Consider the following 20,805-nt stretch of genomic DNA (forward strand, 5'->3'; position numbering starts at 1 on the left):
ACATGATATCTTCCAGTACTTTAACAGCAGGTATTGTTCAGCTTTCCAGAGGACAGATTCACCAGAAACCTCCTCATGTGGAAATACTCATGAAGCCACAATCACACTACCTTAGAGTTTCACTTAAAAAACTATCACCTCAGAGTATGAAGTCAAAATGACAGGTGGTTATCTACCAGGCTAGATTTGATAACTTCAGTTTTTGCAAGGAGAAAGGAGATCACCTGCAACCAAAGAACTGTCCACTCCTCAAGAACATTATTAGGGTCCTTGTTACATCCGTCCATGAACAAGATTCAAACTTAAATGGTCTAGACATAGATTTTTATAGTATCTCAGTGCTATTACCTCCAACTGCCATGGTAACAGGCTGGATTTCAGGACAGTTAGAAAATATTTGCTCCTTCTTTGTAATAGAGAACAGATCGGTATCTCTGGACTACCATAGTGTACTGGCCCATTAATGCTCCAGGACCAAATCCTACAGGTGGCTTCTGTTTGCCAGTTCTGACAAAGTAGAACAGAACATTTTCCATACTGAGCCCTAATAGCACATCTGATGCAGTAGTGATGATCCACTGAAGAAGCTGCCAGACTGCCTTGTTGGATCCAAGTTTTAAGCAGGATGGGAGTGATCTGGGTTCTACAGATTCTATAGAAAATGGACACTTCCTGTCTTTGTGCTGAAAAAAAAACTAAAAAACACAAAATTTCATTTGCAGCGATTGTATTTACTGGCACCTTGGTCCTGGTTGACCTAGAAATCCTACAAATAGACACTGTGGTCACTAAACAAATCTGACAGTGTGTTCAGTACTTGGTGTTCTGTCACCTAAACCAGTACATGTGTTAGCTCATCTCAGATTGTGACTGTCATAAATGTAGATATCTTGAAGGCATTTGAAGCTCGTATTTACTGTGAAGTACTTATTCTGTTCTACTAGTTTGTAATCTGTTTTGTTTCTTTTCTTTCTGTTTTCTCTGTCATCTTTTGGGAGTTCAAAAGAAACACACCTTGTGCTATTATTCATATTGGAAAGTTGTTTTTGAAGTTGTTGAATTGCAGAGATAACTGCGATTACTCAATGTAGCCATTAATTCCAACCCCTCCACCTGACTCACCAGAACTCCCCATCATTCTCAACAGTGAGTCCCAGACTTTTACGCTCTGCACTGCTGACTTTCTTCCACTCTTCAGAACTAGAAAAAAAAAAAAAAAAAAAAAAAAAAAAAAAGATTTACTAAATGAAATTAAATATTCTTATCTGGAAAAACAATTGAAATTCTCTCATGGTCCCTCTTTATAAAAGTAACTTTGGAATATAAAATGGTAGATTATAATCAAGAAAAAGGTATGTGGCCTACAGAAGGAGTTTATCATTAACTGATTCGAAAGATACTAGAAATAGACGAGGTGAACAGCAAATTCCACAATTAGAGCAGAACTTCATTGATTTCCTTTGTTACACTCTATTATAGAACAGTTAAAAGTTATTTTGGAAGGTCATATGAGATTGATTCAGTTTGTTAAAGGGTCTTCAAAGAAAGGTGGATTTCCTAACCAGAGTATTAACTTTGTCTTTCAATCTCCTTAAGAGGTAGGAGAGCTCCACAGATTTCCCAGAGTCTTTGAAAAGAAAGTGTTACAGTTGAAGCCTAGCTTCCATTTTCCAGAGTAATACTACACTGCATTGCCTGGTTTAACATGCATTTATATGTTCTACATTGATCCCAAGGGGACACACCTCTCTACATGGGACCCAAGGATTCTACACACAAGCATTATAATGCTTAGATCAGGTAACATGGCAGAATACAGCACAAGTCCCTTCCCTTATATGTTAACAGGAAAAAATAGAGTCACTATTCCTCATTCCCTTTCCATATGTATTTGGAAGATAAAGTTGAAGCTGAAGGAAAGAGACTGCCAGTCATAAGAGACATTTTCTTTACCAATTTGGAAATTCTCAATTCTTTCTTAGGCTAAAAAACAGTGGGCCAACATCATAGTCCTGTGAAATGAGTAGCAGCTCAGACCAGACCTAGCAGAGAACCACGAGGGCTTAAGTTAAAAAAAGACATACTAACTCTTTTCATAGAATCATAGAATTTCTCAGGTTGGAAAAGACCTTCAAAATCATCAAGTCCAACCACAATCCAGCCAGAGTACCCTAACAACCCTCAGCTGAATCATGTCCCTGAGCACCACATCCAAATGGTTTCCAAACACATCCGGGGATGGTGACTCAACCACCTCCCTGAGGAGCCTATTCCAGTGCTTAACAACACTTACTGTAATGAAATATTCAACATAAATCCCCCCTGGTGCCATTTCCTCTCATCCTATCACCTATCACCAGTTGAGAAGAGACCGAACTCACTCTCACTGCAATCACTTTTTAGGTATTTGAAGAGAGCAATAAGGTCTCCCCTCAGCCTCCTCTTCCCCAGACTAAACAGCCCCAGCTCCTTCAGTAGCTTCTCATGCTGCATATTCTCCAGACCCTTCACCAGCCTTGTTGCCCTTCTTTGGACCTGCTCCAGCACCTCAATGTCCTTTCTGTGCTGAGATGCCCAAAACTGAACACGGTACTCGAGGTGAGGTCTCACCAGTGCTGAGCGCAGGCACAGGATGACTTCCCTAGTCCTGCTCACCACACCATTCCTGATATAGGCCAGGATGCCATTGGCCTCCTTGGCCTCCTGGGCACACTGCTGGCTCATATTCAGATGACTGTCCATCAGCACACCAAGATCCCTTTCCATCAGGCAACTTTCCAGCCACTCTCCCTCAAGCCCGCAGGGTTGCCTGGGGTTGTTGTGACCAAAATGCAGGACCTGATGGTTGGCCCTACTGAAACTCATACAGTTTACCTCAGCCCCTCAATCCTTCTGGCCCTTTATGAAGATGGGTGTCACATTTGCCAGCCTCCAGTCCACAAGGACATCCTTGGTTAGCCAGAACTGTTGAAGGATAATGGAGAATGGCTTGGCAACCACATCTGCTAACTCCCTCAGCACTCTAGGGTGCCATCCATCTCACCCCATGGTCTTGTGAGTGTCCAGCTTTCAGAGCAGGTCCAAAACCATCTCATCACGGATTATGCAGGGCTTATTCTGTTCTCCATCCCCATTGTCCATCACAAGGGGCTGTGTGCCCAGGGAGCAACTAGTCTTACTATTAAAGACTGAGGCAAAGAAGGCATTAAGTACCTTAGCCTTATCCTGACCTTTTGTCACTGTATTCCCCTCTGTGTCCAACAAGGGATGGAGATTCTTCTTAGTTCTCCTCTTAACTGCTGATGGATTTAAAGAAATATTCATTGTTGTCTTTCACCTTGCAGCCAAGTTCAGTTCCAGCTGGGTTTTGGCCTTCCTAATTTTCTCCCTGCACAGCTTCACTATACATTTGTAATCCTCATAAGTTGTTTGTCTCCTCTTCCAAAGACCATAAACTTTCCTCTTGCTTCTGAGTTCCAGCCAAAGGTCTCTGTTCAACCAAACTGGTCTCCTTCCCTGTTAGCTTGTCTTCTCTGACTTGAGGATGGTCAGCCCCTGCACCTTTAAAATAACTTCCTTAATGTACTCCCAGCCTTTCTGGGAGAAACTCCAGAACTACCTCCCAATGGACTCTCTCAACCATGGTCTGAAAGAGACCGATGTCTGCCCTCTGGAAGTGCAAGGCAGCAGTTCTGCTGAATCCCTTCTGTGCTTCAACAAGGACTGAAAAAAATCTACCATTTTGGGATCACTTTGCTGCAGACAGCCTCCAACCTTTACATCCCCCACAAGACCTTCTCTGTTAATAATCACTTTTTTTGTTGTTGTTAGCATTCTACCAGCTTAGTATTTCATCTGAACCAAACTCTTGTTTAAAACTGGAAGATAAGAAGTTATTATACTGTTAATAGCATTGCATTATTGAATACTAACAGTGGCTGGTAAGCACAGTGTTGAACTCTAACATGCTAATTAAATGTTTTTTATGTACTACTTGCCAGCAATGGAATACATCTCCTCCAGCAATCACTGCCAACTCTGAAGGGGTGCCTGCTAAGCTCACGGCCCATATAAAAATTCAGTATAAAATAGCTCAAGAAACTGTAGATATGGTAATTTTACAGCATTTTTCACCAGCTGCTTAAATTTGTTAAGAATGAAAGATTCGTATCATCCCCAGCAGCTAGGAATTACAGATGAGAAACTGAGTCACAAACAAACTCAGTGGTGAAGCTGGGAACAAACCTTGTATTCATGACTCATCACCTTAATCATAGGCTGTTTTTCTACTCAAGATCCAGTTGACCAGAAGAACAATGTATACTAAGGTCCAGAAATTTATAACCTCCTGGATGTGCTCATGGAATGGGAAGAGATGACAGAACATTTCAGATCTCATTGAGTACTGCAGGCTGTCACTGTGTCTTTGTGTTTAATAACATGTCCAGCTTCTAGTGGCCCTAAACACAATTTTGTTGACACTGGATTGTCAGCACTTACCTGTCACTCCAGGCACCATTCCACTCTCTATTTCCCCAGGGATTCCTCAGCCTGACCATGAAGAGCTTTTCTGCCTTAAAGGAGAATGTCAGCCTTTCTCCAAGGTGCAGCTTCCGAATTGCAGTCACTGAGTAGGCATGACCAGCGACAAGACCCGTCTTTGCCTCCACCTCATTGGCTCTTCCAGAGGAAGACTTCAGCACCAAAAATGACAAAAAAGAGAACTCATGTCACTGAGGACATCTGACATCTACACATTCAAGGGGCAGGACAGGGAAGGCTAATTTTCTTTAACAGAGCTTTAGGCTTTCTTAGAAACTGGGTTTGCTTCTCATAGACTTCAACAGGAAGACTGTCGTGCTGGATGAGCAAGGTTCAATGAAATGCAAATCTAAGCATACATAATATTTGCCAAGTTACCAAAAAAGAACACAATTTCATTTAATGTATCCAAAACAAAATCTTTGAAGTACACCTAAAACCAGAAAAACAGTATCAAACACTGATACTGGAGCTAATGTGAATTACAGAGTCAGGGCAATGTTGTTTTTGAGCAACACATACACCAGGCAGGAGAGTGGGAAAAGTAAAACTGTGACAGTGCTATAATGTTTCTTCTCAGCTAGAAACAACCCAAATGGTTATGCCTCTGGATTAATCATATGCTATCTGATGCCAGCATGGACAGCTCTGCAATGAACCATATCCAGAATCTCTCTCTCACTTGTATTGGGCCATAATCCATATGCTTTAAGATACTCACTTGTACAGCAAGAAAGACACATTTGTGTCAGTGCAGATCCTGTGTGTAACTTGCAATGGTCTGATTAACAGCTCAATGATCAAGCAAGTCCTTGTTCTGGTGTAGAGATAGACTTACTAGAATTATGAAATGCACTGCATTATTTCCAATATTTTTACTCATGTCAAAATTTCTCTGGTCTAAACAGACCAGTCTTTCTCCTCAGGCAAGTGATACTGATACTGAACTGTTCAGTCCCAAAGAGAAGAAATCAGAAAAAAAATAAATGAAAAAAGGCAAAAGAGAAACTGATATCAAATCAGAAAAGACAGATGCTCTTGCAAGTGTGAGACTCTCTCCCAGATCTCTTCACCTTTCACCATCAACAGCTCCTAAAGAATCAGCACATGTGTTACATCAAGACTGACAGACATTTCCAAAGGGTTTGGGCTTCCTCCAGCGTAACACTTTCACTTGCATTTTTCACAACTAAAAGCAAACAAGACTCTTTCACAGCACAGGAGTCTGTACATTCTCTGCTGTTTTTATTATCCTTCAGGTCTTTCTCAACTGCTGGGCTGTCTTTCTTCCAGGGCCATTTATTTATTCATTTAGCTGAGATATTTAAACATCAGAGCTATTTTTTGTAAGTAATAAGAGGAAAATGATGACGTGTTTAAGTTAGCAAGGGAGCCACTCCAGGATTAAATATTCCATATCTAGCAAGCTTCACTGTGTGTATAATATATCTATCAAAAAGTGATAAATGTAGATGAGTCAATCCAAACTAATAGGAATAGCCTCTGCATAATAATGCTTAGAGACATCTGCATTTAATTTGACAGGCAGAAATACAATGCCAGGAAGACATGAAGGGATTACAGCTGCCTAATTAATTGATTTCCAAAATACAACTACCTAGATTTTGTCTACCCCTTCACCAGATCCATGTCAGGAAACTGAACTGACTCAGCATTTTGGACCAATGAATTCTTTTGTAAACACAGTTAATAACAATCACACTGCTAAGTCTGATCTGCCAGCATGGTCCAAGTAAATCAGACCTGTATTTTTAAATACAAATTCTGTCCTCATGACAAAGGTAAAACAAACACCAAAGACAGAAATTTGTTTCTGAGCTGTTGTCTTATGCTGCTGGGACACATCCTAGCTGAGTTCCCAGGTTCAAGTTAACTTCCCACAGGGATCAGATAGCTTGGCACTCTTTGGTAGCATGGCACTGGTTCAGGGCAGTGTGTGGCCAGGCATAGCTAGACATATAAGATCCTCAAGCATCTTCAAACACAGCTGATTTCCTGCTATTCTAGATAACTGCACAACAGCCATGTCATTCATACAAGTTTCAGAATGAATCAGCACTTGAGGGTCCATTTAGCACTCACAATACAGGTGGAATCTGAAAATGGAATACAAGCTTTGCTTTACAGATGGGGAAATTCAAGCAGATCTCAGCCTTTCAGCCCAACTCCAGTGTTACACCTGCAAGATGACTTTGCCTTCACAACCAGAGTTGAGAAGACTCAGCAACTTAGTGCTGAGAGAACAGTTTTCTTCAAATGAATGTCCCTAAGCAATAAAGAAATAGAATGTTGCCAACTGGCCTGTAAATTAGGGCATTCTAAGTGCATTAACCTTGGGTCAATACCTAACTGTGACCATTCACAAAGACTGGTATTTCAGATCCAGAGTAAAGTGGCCAACAGCACAAATAGCTTTGCGATTTTGTGACTGTATTTGGTGACTCTTGTAATCATACTTGGCTGAGAGCACTGGCCATGTGATAGTTTTTTCCAAACAAAGCTTTTCCAAAGCATACAAATGAAGGTCACACTGAATATACTTTTATCTAGTAGTAACATTTTTTTCCAGGTAAGAAAGTTCATTGAAATAAACTCCAAAAATCCAGCTCTCCATACGCACCGCGATGAAACAGCTGATCAGCCCGCCTCTCTTATGCACTTTCAGCAAATCTTCAAACAGCTTCATCTGCTCCGAAATAGTCTCGCTGTATTTTCCCTGTACCAAATCAATAGATTCTGCCACCGCCCCAGTGAAATCCACTATTGCATCTGCAGCGCTGCCTCCATCCAGGGCTTCATAAGATCCAGCCAACCTTCAGGTAACACAGAACATTTTAATTCATTTTATTCTGTGCTTTTAGAAGTGCTCTAACTCAGTTTGAGTATAGGTAATGTATTTGTGGCTCACCAGGGAAAACAAAACTAAGTGAAAATGCAGACTGTAGATAAACCCTTGCTAAGAAAGGAGTGGAAAGGTCCTTAAGGCTTTGGGCTGCTTATAAGTAAAGTGCATTTTCAACCTCCTAGGTTCTCTACTGGGAGCAAACCTGAAGTCCTTGAAAGTATGATAAAGGTGAGAGAGAAAATAAGCAGACAGATAGAAGGGACAGCACTGAGGTCCAAAAGGAAGGACAATGAACTGGCTCCTACTTTGCATAAGCTTTCTCCAATAATGCGCTCCAGAATTCATTTTCCACGTTGGAATGGCAGTAGATCAATGTCCCATCAATTGTTGGCAGCAGATCATCAATAACTACCTCTGTCCATATTCCAAAGCACCAAAAACGGAAACGGAAAATCCCAGCATATTTCTCTGGTCTTTTAGGGTCCCATTCTTGTTCTGGAAATTCTGGAATCACCTAAGAAAGCAGGTAAGGGGAAAGTTCACTAAATGCATTACGTTAAGATTTATTCAGAGAGCTGAAAGCACGTGCTGCCCTCGCACCGTCGTGGTTCAACTCATACTTTGGGTACTCACTCTCGTTTTGTTTGATTCTGTTACACTCAATAAATTCCCATTCCTCCTCAGATCCCTGTCGTCGTGTTTTCCCTTTGTTAAAGCTATCTGCACCCTTCCCCCTCTCCCAGAGTGCGTGGCCAGGGGCTGGCCAGGTCTAACCACAAACCCCTTCCTCTTTTTGTTTCGCTCCTTTGTCTCTCTTTTCTTTCTCCCGGGGCCTGTGCCCCCCTGTCACAGGCTGATACCCAGGGATAACCAGAGAATGACCATTGCTTTTTCAATTAACCCTGCGGTAGGGAGGTCTCATAACTGAAAAAATAAACTTTTGATGAAAGGGAGGATTTGAATCCACCAACATTTGCTATTTATCCAAGTCATATTAGCTTCTTCATGCAGCGAGCATGCTGGCCACCTACCTGCTGCCAGAGTGTCTTCCTCAGTGCCAAACAGGAGCACGCAGCCACAAACCAGCAGTTCCCCAAGCTGCCTTGGTGCAAGTCATGAGAGCTGATTCCATTCACAAACAGATAGGGGTCTTGACAGAGATCCTAACAACGCAAATCAGAGGTTACTGGGGATGATCACAGCATCCTTCTGACAGCTACCCCTCTCCACACATTCATGTGTGCTGTTCTCCCTGTCAAAACACCAAGTTTCTGTAACAGGAAACTCAAAAGCATTCTGACACAGAGTGCATTTACAAGTCAGGGTATACAGGATTATTAAACCTCTTATGTGTAGTCTATATAGCCTTATCTAAAGGTCAGAATTCAGCTGTTCTTTTCTGGCTTAATTAATTACTTAAAAGTTCCTATTTCTGCTCTCAGTTGCAATGATCTCTGAGGACTAGCATGCATTCAGTAGTTAGTAGAACTATTTGACATTAGGACAAGCTGATGAGCAGCTGAAAACAAGGGAAAGGAGAAGAAGGAAGCGTTACAGGGAAAGGTTCTGACAAAGAAAAAGTAAACATCAAGATAAGTAGCAGGAAATGAAGCTACTGACACCAGAAAAGCTTATTTTTTGTCATCGCCAGTCCCTTGGCTGTCGTATTGGCAGCACTCCTCCACAGACAGCATAAGCTGCTGCAGTGACTCCTCCACCCAGCACTGAAAAATCCAGAAAATACATCTTTGAAGTGTGTGTTACAGTCTCTGAGTCTCCTTTCTCTCATTGGTTTGGCTCTTATTTGAACCACTTTGCCTCCTCTCCCATTGCTTTCCTGTCTCCATTTCGTTTTATGTGCAGATAGTTGACTCCTGCTGTAATGTCTCCCCGCTCCTCCCTAGCTTTCCCCTTCCTGTGTCTTTCTCAAGGGGAGCAATGATGGCCTGCAGATCAAGGCACCAGAAGGAACACTTCTAAGTATCATCAAACAGGAAAGCCATAAGGGTGCATTCTGCAGTAATACTGTCTTGATTACTCTAGAAAGGGTTCTTCTAACCTGATGAATAAGGCCTCACAGATTCAGACTGGGCCAAGTGAAACTTAAAAAAAACAGCCAATCTTAACATCCCATTGTTGATACAGAGCCAGCTCTAAGATTGCTCACGATGCTCTCTATCTGAATCACTGTTTTTCCTGAACGCTTAAGAAGATGGAAGAGCAGTAAGAAATTCTGTTCTTTCACAGTAAAAGAATAATCCTCAATTTCAACTGTTGGAATGAAATTATCTCATGCTTAGGCATGCAGAAAAAATAACTCCATCTCACCTCAACACTGTAGAAGACTCCACATTTACAGCAGTCTGCTGTTTGTTACTAGCAGTGGAATGAGGAGCTGAGCTCCTCACCTGTTGGGGTCTCATGCTCCTTTGGTAATTACAGATGATGATCCCACAGGGCACATCAAAACTTCTCAGCCTTCCCTTTGATGGGACTGTGACAAAACAATGGCATCTGAACTTACTTTTTGAGGACAAAAGGAACGTCAGCGCTGAGCTGAAAGCCTGTTTTCCTGAAGAGGTTTAGCAGATGGCAGTCTGCGGTGGCTCGCTGTACACAGTGCATGGAGCTGATAATGTTTTCTCTAAGAATACGTGCCTGTCTTTTTTGGTTGGTTTTCTCTTTTTTTCTTTTTCCTTTTTTGCACGAGGCATTTCTTATTAAATAAGAGTTGGTAAAAATTCTAAATGCTTCTTGGTAAACAAATGACTGATCGTTATATGGCATTCTTGTTCCGTTCTTGGAAGCAGTTTCAGTCAGAGACAGTTTCAAAGCCTATTAACAAACCTTGCTAGAAACAAAATTGTGAGTATGATGAAATCTGACCATGTATGACACACTCATCCACAGAAAGGACAGGTTCGTTCACCTGCCTTGGTGACAATATGGAATGGTAATTTCAGCTGATGAAAAGAAACACAGTTTCCTACTGCAGAAGCTGGCATCGGTTGATCAGTTGGCCTCGACTTCACGGTGGGAGTAAAGATTCCAAATTCATTGTCTGGTAGTAATGATTTCTAGTTTGTTTTTCCTTTCAAAATGTTATTTTATTATCATAACAAACAAGGGAAAAATTGATCCCTCCTGGATTAAAATTGTTCAAACTTTGCTTTCACTGTAGGAAGCCAAAGCTTTCATCAGTTTTGCAAGAAATTAAGTACTACCATGTATTACAAATATCTTATCTTATTTGGTTTTCTTTGCCAAAAATAACTACATTAAACTATCTCTTTTTCTAATTGAAATATGTCTCATATCTTACATAGTCCTCAGATTAAAAACAGAGAGCAGTTAAGTGTTGATTGCCAGGCATGTGGGCGAGATTAGCATGTGCAGACCACTGCAGACCAAAGTAAACATGGAACAGCAGAACTTAGAGACAGCAGCTCACCATTTCCACCACAGTCCTTAAATTCTACAGGATCTTGCTTGGTAAACACATGATTATTAAACTACACAGAAGATCTGGACAACACTTGAAAGAAAATGACATTTGCCTCAGCTTCTCCTGGCATTAATCACATACGTTACAAGAGCTTCTGTGATAGCTGTCACTGTGTGGCTTAGGTGAGATGCACAGTAATAGTCAGCTGCCAGTTGAATGCTTCCACTGTTAATGCAACACCACATCCTGAAGAGTCCTTTTGAGACAGAATTAGCTATCTAAGTCACAATTCCCTCAACACAGTAAGAAATATGGTACTTAACTATATTGTTCTTAGTTCCTTGTGAAGATCTCAAAGCACTTTTGGTTGCCCCAAGCAACCAGACTTTCATCTACATGCAAAAACAAATTATTCATGTCAAGTCCGGTTTTTGTTGCACCATATGGGCTCCAACTATCCAACCTCTAGCACTACATAGCCTGTATCACTGGTGAAATGTGGTAGCTAAGCCCAGACACAATACTCCAAACAAGGCCTTGCAGTACACATAGCTCTTGCTTATTAAAGATGGGGTGGCATTTTTCTGTCTTTTTCACCTTAGTTTCATATACTTGGGTTGTATTCAGACTGATCCATTCTCTGATCTTTTTCTATGAACTTGTTGCTTAGGTCATTCCTTCTCCCCAACTTAGTCAGGAAGTCACTTAACACCAAAGTATTGTACTTGTTTGCATTAATGAAGTGATGCTGAATTTCATTCTATTTCCTTCACACTATTTTACCAAGACATCAAGATAAGTTTATGTTCCAAACCCTGTTAACAGGCTTCTGCATCCAGCCCAGCCTGTGTCCTACAGCAGTCCAGTGCCTGGCTTACTAGCCCCTTACTCAAACAGCAACGAACATACTGACTAGTACCAAAACAAGTGAAATCTATGCAGGACTGTGTTGATACAACGCCATCTTGAGAGCACTCCAAGTGATTTACTTCATCAGCCTTGCATTCACATTACAGAAGACTGAATTAGTTCCAATTTTCATACTTTTGTAGGACATACAAAGGCCTACAAAAGCCAAACTACATCAGATGTACTGCTTCTTTCTTAGTCACAAGACCAGTCCCATCCCACGCTAAAAAGAAGTCAAGCTGGTCTCAAGCATATCTGAAACAATAACCTAGTGTTATATACACTATAGTGTATGGTTAGTGTTATAACCATAGTGTATACTATGAGACTTACAGTGCTTGACAGCTGCTTGGGTATGATAGATTGAGGTCTGAAATTTCACTAAGATGCAAAAAAGTTTGGACTATAGTACAAGCATGAAAGATGGCAACTTTGCTATTATATATCTTTCTTATGAAATTTCAGAACAATGTCAGCTGTGAGAGACAATGGACTCCCATTTCACCGAATCTATGAAATGAAGTGCAGGAAAAAACTGAATAATTTCATGCATTCAATTCATTTTGCTGTGGCTACTTTGAATCTTCAGGAATCCAGATAAAGGAAAAAGTTACCCTTAGGTCTGATGGAGCATCTGTTGGCATAAGTCCATGAGCTAATTAATAAGCCATACTGGTTATAAACAGGGAGAAGGATATTCAGGAGGTTAATTAATTCACTGTGTATCTTCACAAACAATAACTGAACCTGCACTGTAAAGCATTACAAAAAATCTCCTATGGATGAGGAAAGGGAAAGATCATTTTGTAATGGATGAGATTCTGTCAATTGTCTTGGACAAAAAATAAGATTTGTCGAAAGGGAAGAAGAAAGAAAAGCAGTAAAAGCATTTGCAGAGAAGATTTTCAAAGGATTCAGTAGCATTTAGAGCTTACTTTCTTCAGGACCATTAAAAAAATCCACTCCTAACATCATAAAAATAAACCAGCATTGCTTATACAGAGACAGGATCTTTCCTTGATGAAAACACACTGATCTGCTTGAGCTGGGTAGACCATTGCCTTTGTTTTTTTAAAAGCAGTCTGATTTATGTCAGAAATCATAATCTTTCCCATTTTGTTTTCTCCTGTCCTCATATCATACTGAACCAGCTCTTGCAAAGAGTGAGTTTGGTATAGAAAGGTAAGGAAAAAGAAGTGTAAAGGGCAATTCTTCCAGAATATAGAGGCACAAATTCAGCTTGTCTGCTAACTATGAACCAGCCACACCTAAAGGAGGGTAGCAAAGAGAACGCTTATTTTGAAGCTGCATATCTTTAGAGGTAGAAGAGATTGTTTATCTCATAATAAATCCCAGATGTGCTGGGATGTTTATAGAAATCCTTTGCCAATGCAATAGTAGTTAGCCCTAGGAAGAAAAATAATTGAGTTCTACTGTGCTACATATTTCAGCATACACAAAAAGCCTTTTGCAACCTTGTTTTGCCTGAGAAGACTGTTTAAGGAATGAAAAAAGAGAATCCTTGAGTTACAGTCATGCTCTGTGGTACAGCTCTACCCTCTTAAATGACAGCTCTCAGAGAAACTTCCTTCAAAAGGAAACAGATCAGGTATGACCTCAGTAATAGCCCTTACTGAGTCTGGAAGTAGCAATTACAATCTATCCTGCTACAGCCTGTAAATCTACAAAAGGCAGATTTAGTCCTTCAGTTTCTGTCTGTACAGCCTGAGCTCATGCTGCATAACTCTTCTGTCAACTTCATGCTCATTCTCCAGCAACATCTGTTCCTGAATGCAAGATAATGCCAATACAGCTTAAAAAGAGAAATCCACCCATACATAGGCAAGGGGAAGAGTATACCAGTTTGCTCCAGCTACATGTAAAATATGTTATTTGGGGATTGGGAAATAGTTATTCCCTACACTCCCTCTTCAATAAATCTTGTTACAAAACTAAATGCATTACAAACATTTTAATGGCATTCTTCTTTTCCATGTTCAATCTGGGGCTAGTTGTGACTAATACTTAGTAAAAGCCATGAGTTTGAGCCTTGCCCAGTCTACAGGACACATGTATTTAGGGAAGGTTGGAATCAGTGTTTGTGAGGAAAAAAACAAATGCTGGCAACATGGTGTGTATTCTGGCTGCCACTAGATTTCACCTGACCCTTGCAACACTGGAGCTGCTCTCACCCAGAACGCTGACAGTTGTTGGAATGGGTAGGACTGATTTGCCGTAGGACTGACCTTCTCCTGAACCTCAGCAACAAAGTGTTTACTGAAGGTCTGAGGGCTCTCTGCCATTTCATTGTAGAAATAACTCAACATGTGATGGAGGACTGACTGGTCTCCGGATGGATGGAGGATGCTCAACACTTAATATTGGAAACACAGGCCTCAAAGGAGCTTTTGCATGATGAGCTACCCACCAGCAGGAATAAGGATATTGGAAATCTATTCCTTAGCCTTTAATAAAATCAGTTATAAATGAGTTCAAATCATTATTAATGACTGGAATGTGCATGGCAGCATGGGGATACCCAGCACACAAGGAAGAACTCCAGACAAATCAGACTCATCGCACATGAGCTGTGCAGTCAGTCTGCATGTGTACCATAGCTGTTTGTTTGGGTGCACTATTTAGCAAGTTGCAACTGCTCCAAATTGGCTGCCAGTAGTGAAGGAATCTCAGAAGAACTGACCTCCTTTTTCCACTGAAAAGGAAAGCAATGGAGAGCATTTCCAAGAAAAATTCAACGTATGGTAATTTTGAGAATCAGGTAGCATAAACCAGACCAACTATTCCTGCAAAGATCAACCTACCGAATGCTGGGAATGTCTCTGCATTAAATACACGAGTAAAAAGGGGAAGACCGAGTTCAGAGGCAGTCAGTTTAGAATAACTGACTGATATCCCTTTCAGGCATAAGTGGGGTGGGTGAGGTTAGACCTGGGCTGTAAGTCAATCTCTTGGTTCATCAGTCTAAAAGGCCACCCATCGTCTTGCTGTGCATTCTTAGTGCTTTCTCAAAACATGTTTTTCAGTCAAGTTCGTCAACCAGTTTCCTAATAAGGGAAATAAAAACAATGAGAAAAAAAGGTTGGAAAACTTCAGTAATTTTTTTACAACACTGAAATATTCAGCACTGGACCAGTGTAGAAACAAGAATTCCCAGGTCTGTACGCCTGACTGCTCGTCTCTGGCAGCAGCTATTTTCTTTGCCTGATAATAAGTACCATTAACAAGCTCAGTGGCCAGGACCTTTCTGGGCTTGTCCAATCTGACCTAATGCTGTGCCTCAAGGGACTGGTAATGAATGCAGACTGAACTCTTGATCACTGTTTTTATAAGAAAGAGAATATGCTATTTACAAAACAATATTAGATTTCAGTAGATTTCAGCAAAATCACCCTGCTTTACATTATTACATGGTCAATGGACACTGCGTAGTGAAAACCAAGTCAGGCAACATAAGAGATGTAGTCTAGTTTCAAGTTCCACTTGAAAGGAGATATTTCTTCTTTATCCAATACCAATACATAGACATTAACGGTTAACAAGCTCAAATCTAAACCACAACAAAAAGCAGAAATCTCTTAAGCAACAAGCTCCTCCTCCTCTCCCTGGTCCCTTCTCAGCAGGGCTTGGTGTCAGCCTACATGCTGGTATCTACTGATTGTGACAGTTACCTCTGATACTTTATGAAGATAAAAATCCTTCATGCTCTTCTCCCAGTCTTGATGTTCCTAATCTCTCACCTTTGCCAGAGAGCACCTTGAAGTGGTCTTCCCCACTTTGCTTTAAGTTTTTTAATGCCTGGGATAACAGTGCATGAAGCAGCCACTGCAACCTCCTAAATACCGAGTTATAATAGGTGCCATGCCATACTGTACTGCATGTTTGATTTGTGACATAATAACAGTAAAGTCGTATATGGAATTCTGGTCATAAGACACAAGCTTCTTCAATTATCAGATGACTTTCAAATCTTATATTTTGAAAATAGTATTATTATTTTTTTTAAATTACCAGTTATGGTCTTGCTAGAACAACTGCACTTTTCTGAGCTTATGCAGGTCAGAGCCAGAGGATTCTCAGTTTTGTTGGGACACATACCTGGATGTGCCTGATTCCACGCAGAGAACCACACTTAGTGCCATATCAGGACTTCAGAATTTTATCAGACCACTCATCTTCAGGAAAGAAGAGCCATCCCACCAGGTTATTGACCTTTCTGGTATGGCTCGATCCTTTCATGGCCAGACTAGGTGTTGTTGCAGCCAGGAGAGCGGCACCAGCACCTGATGCTGCAGGGGTGCAAGCAAATATCAGGGCAGCCAAGTGTTTCTAGGCAATCATCAATATCAGCACCCATTAGAGTGGTAAGAAACGTCACCAGCGTTACTGATTTGCAGTCAAAGGGTGTAACACAGAAAAAGCTGATAAGGAATAAAACATATTAAGAGATCTCTCACTTAGAAAAACATAGCAAGATTTTTTTCTAATTTATATCATGCTGTTTCTTTACGTAGTGCTCTCATTGTATTTATCCATCTTATTATTTTCCCAACTTGATATACTGATTTGAATCTACTACTTCATTTCAGTCACATTCCTTCAGTAAACACTAATATTACATCTATCTGACACCAAACTAACACAAAGAATGTTATTCAACTGTCAGAAAGCAGAAAACTACAATACAGCAGACAGGAGACACGGAATCATTTTATCACAAAATTCACTAATAGCCCTGTATCTTCATCAGACTTTCAATCCCTATTAAAATGTTTTCAAGCCACTTTGAATGGTCCATTAAAGATGAAGGTTCTCCATGAACTTCTAGGATGTTTTAGAACTTCGAGCCTTTCATCATCCAAGAAGACAAAAACCTCCCGAGGTCCTCTATTGTGGGAAACAGTCTGCTTGCCACCTAAGGAGAGCAGTCTGAGAAGTGCTGATAAACTCAAACATGAACTAGAGTAGACATCAAATCCATCTTGACTTATGCACTGTTCCACCTCTACATGCTGGAGAACATCCCAGAACTGCTCCTCTTCTGTCAGGCTGAATTTCCTTATGACATGCCAGGAAAAACATCTCCCTCCCCAGAAGGGACACTGAAATCATTCTGGCACATTTGTGTCTCCAAAAAAATCTCACTGCTAGCGCTCGACTTCCAAGAGAAAGTCATGAATCACCTTTTAACTCTAGTGTCACACTATCAATCAGTGACTTTATCCAATCATGGTGCAACAGTCAAAGTCAGTGGAAAACCTATAGAAACATAACAACTCTCAAAAGGCAAAGTGAGGGGATAGCCAGTTTTAAATGAAGTTTGACAATACTGTTTTTTTTCTTGCCTTACAATTTAAATATTTGCAGTGCAATCATTATTTTCACTAGAGGCTAATCATATTTTTCATTTTTTTTTGCAGGTTTTTGGAACATCTGCAGAAAGTAACTTGGCATGGTGCCCCTATCTTTTCCAAGAACATCATCCCCTCTTAGCATCTAAAGTTTTTATTCAAATGCAGAGACACAGATTCTCAGCTGTAAACCGCATCCCTCTAGCTAAGTCAGGCACATCCAACCCGCAGCCTGCATGTGCCTCAGCAGAGCTGGCAATGCAGCCCACTCTCCTTGACCACAGAATCACAGAATGATTGAGGCTGGAAGGCCACCTTGTCAACAATCTGATGGTCACCTTGTCCAACATCTCCGTTCAAGTAGAGCTACCTAAAGCAGGCTGCCCAGGACCATTCCCAGATAGGTATCTTTTGAACACTTCAGATGATGGAGATTCCATGTTCTGATGGCACAGCAGTAGGTGACAATGGCTCCTAACCACCTGCAACAGTGACCAAAGTTTGGATCCTGACTCCCATGCTATAGTGTGTTTCAGTTAACTGTACTTGAAGCTCAAATGTGCCCAAGACAAAAATCACCCAGGAGCTGGAAGATAACATTCGGTCTCAACAGATACAACCTACTTTCTTGAGAAGGAACATTTTATGGATCCATTCTGCAAACACAAAAAGAAACAAATTCGGAATGTTTTATCTCTTGTCATTAAATTAGAAACAATACCACATGCCAGCAAGAGAACACTTCTAAGAGGGTCCCTCAGCTGAGAAGGATTTTTTCAAAGCTTCCTTTTAACCATAAAAACACAGAGCTTCATATACATATTTCTAAATAGAATTAATCTTGAAGGAAAAAGATTTAAATTGCAGGATAAAAGCATAAAATACAAACTATCATTCAAATCTAAAATATAATGGTGTAAAAAAGATTCGGATGCCAGGGCATTACTTGTCCTAAAGATCCTGTTAAGTGTGGAAATAACATGGGGTGGGAGGGATGACAACTAAAACCCTAAACATACAGAGCATCCTTTCAAATTCCCTCTTAAAGAAACTCTGTTTCAGGATGTGGATACTTTTCACACTTGGAGAAAGGTGTCGACAGAACAGTACCTTAATTTTCTTCTGAACTGGCATGTTTAGGCTGTAATTTTTCCTTCACTGATGCCAAACAATTCTTTGGGAAGACTAAATCAATGAACTAACAATTACTGTAAGAAGACTTACCCTATCTGAGGATTTGAACCTCAGGCTTTTCGTTTTACAGGCTCCAAATAAATTTTACCACGTCACTCTTTCCATCATCACGTTGCCTCAAGACAAACAGAAGCTGACTTTCTGAGAGGCCAATTTTCATTTAATGAGAATTGAACCAACTAAACAAAACCTGACACTTTAAAAAAAAAAAAAAACATTCAAAACCTTGGAATTGAAGTGTTTATGCTCTGGAGGTGACACTGAGGTCATCCTGCATTTTTTCTTTAGAGAAAAATACAGCAACAATGTAAGAAAGCCTCCATCCAGTCTGAAGGAGGGAAACATAAACTGGAAAAACTGCCAAGAGAGAAGATAACAAAACACGGGCATCTGGAGAGCCGTCTGCTTGGCAAGCATGCATGTCATTTACAAATGTTTGTTCATAATTATATCCCTGAAAGACTTGGGTGAATAATACCATTGAGAAAGACACTGCTTGTAGAACACTGCCTCTTCATCATATGTAAATAAGTGCAATAGGCACTGAAGGTTGAATATATCTAAGGATATTGTCACAAAAAAGGGAACGCGTGCTGCTTTAGTATTTATAGGAAGGAGGAGTAAGGATGGAGCTGTGTTAGGACACCCACTGAACTGTACAAGGTTTCCAGAGGAGTGAGGGCAGGAATGCAGGCAGGGTGCTGCTGTGCTTCTATTTCCTGTAAGGACATGGCCAGCACAAAAGGGCATAAGTAAGAACAAGGAATTTTATGAAGCTACGCAAGATTGAGCCATCAAGTTTATGTCACACAGGGTCCACCCAGTCAGCAGACTGCAATGGAGAGGTCAGACACGGAGAACTGCTGACGGCTGAAGGCTTTCCTAATTCTTTGCTTGTCTCTTCTCATGGGTAAGCTCCATCTTAGCAATATTTTCCAGGGAAAATAAAATTATGGAAATAATATAATAAGAGTGAGCAACATGTCCATTCTGGGAACACTTCAGCAATTCCAGAAAAGAACGTGTCACAACTTTACCAGATGAAAACATTAAAGACAGACTATTCCAAAACAAATGGCTTACCCAGGCAGAACACAAGACAGAAACATGACAAATAACGTTATAACATCACATGCGTTAATGCCATGTCTCTCATACTCAGCCCATCATGGAACAGGCAAGATAACAGACAGCCTGGTACACCTCTCAGCCTTTGAAAGGGGTCAGGGTTTCATTCCCAGAAACATGTTTGGCAAACTGCATCTGATGGACCACATCGTATCAATGATGGGAAGGAGAGTAAGTTAAACCAAGTTCATAAATTCCTTGTCTTCGGAAAAATATGTTTTCTACAATAATAATATCTTCAGGAGAATAAAACTATATCCGTTTCAGTTCCTACAGCACTTTTCAAACACTCATTTCTCCCCAACCCCAGTTCTGGAGCACAAGGTTCTCCCATGCAGTTTTCACACTGCTTAACCTCCAGAAACTCAACAGAGGCCTCCTCAGAGCTATGCACACTGTCAGAGCCAGGCATCTGGCTGATGCAGAATGGTTAGGAGAACCATGGGAGCCCTGAACAAAGCAAAGCTTCTCTTCTTATTTCTGATGAACTTTCTCAAACACAGAAACAGGCCCTGTCTGAATGAAATACTATAGTGTTTTCACGGTTTCTTATTTAGAGCATGGCTGAGCTACAACACATTGAACTCCCCAGCAACATCTCCCAGTGGCAGTGTGTAGGAAGAATTTCAGCCTTGATTTGAACCTCAGATTCTGGTCTAGGAAAATGGGACTTGGACAAGGGTCATATCACTGGATGTACTCCTCTGAGACTTGAACCCTGGCTGCTGCCAGCAATAACTGCCTGAAGGGATTAAGGTGGTTAAGAGATCCCTGCTTGTTTGTTTGGCTCTATAAGAAGAGTCCTCAGGGCACCACACACAGCTCTGCTCACTTCCTCACTACAGGAACAAAACAATTGCAAAAGAAATCACATAAAAACACATCTGCAATAGTCCTTTGCATCTGAGCACTGCTTTACCCCATAACTCTTCTGTGTTTCTAGGACCTACCACCTAGAAAAGCAGATGGTTATACTGTTCACCAGCAATACTACTGTTTTTTCATCACCCTTAGCAGATGCAAATGCTGACTCACCTTGGAAATACATGTTTCTTTTAAACAACACCCTCCCCCCACCCACCCCACCAAAAAGAAAAATAGCTGGCTAGCTAATATCTGTCAATAGTCTGGGTCTACGTCTGCCTTAAAAATGCAAAATGTCACATCCTTGTCCTGGTACAAAAACAACACAACTCCAAAGCACAGCTCCACCCTTCCTCCCACTGCACCATTCTGCTTCCCAAGTCTCTGTAAATTATCTATGTACATATATCCACATCAGCCAGTTCTGGGATGGGCCAGTGTGATGTACAAACAGTTATTCAGTCATTGGGACCCGACAGAAAACTTAA

General features: G+C 40.9%; 1 protein-coding gene across 5 annotated transcripts in view; it reads right to left on the minus strand.

Moving 5' to 3' along the window:
* CAPN6 (calpain 6) overlaps positions 1-20,805 on the minus strand; it is a 55,565-nt gene that overhangs the window by 15,525 nt on the left and 19,235 nt on the right. For all 5 annotated transcript variants that reach the window (XR_011903549.1, XM_072336503.1, XM_072336501.1 and 2 more), the window contains 5 exons: positions 8,440-8,571; positions 7,714-7,922; positions 7,184-7,376; positions 4,501-4,694; positions 1,123-1,200 (listed from right to left, as the gene is read on the minus strand). Coding sequence is in view for 4 of the 5 variants with exons in the window: in XM_072336503.1 (XP_072192604.1) it covers positions 1,123-1,200; positions 4,501-4,694; positions 7,184-7,376; positions 7,714-7,922; positions 8,440-8,571 (806 nt within the window). In the remaining variant the exon portion in view is untranslated. The remainder of the gene's footprint in view (positions 1-1,122; positions 1,201-4,500; positions 4,695-7,183; positions 7,377-7,713; positions 7,923-8,439; positions 8,572-20,805) is intronic.

Source organism: Excalfactoria chinensis, chromosome 4, assembly GCF_039878825.1.
Source record: "Excalfactoria chinensis isolate bCotChi1 chromosome 4, bCotChi1.hap2, whole genome shotgun sequence".
Taxonomy (NCBI): domain Eukaryota; kingdom Metazoa; phylum Chordata; class Aves; order Galliformes; family Phasianidae; genus Excalfactoria; species Excalfactoria chinensis.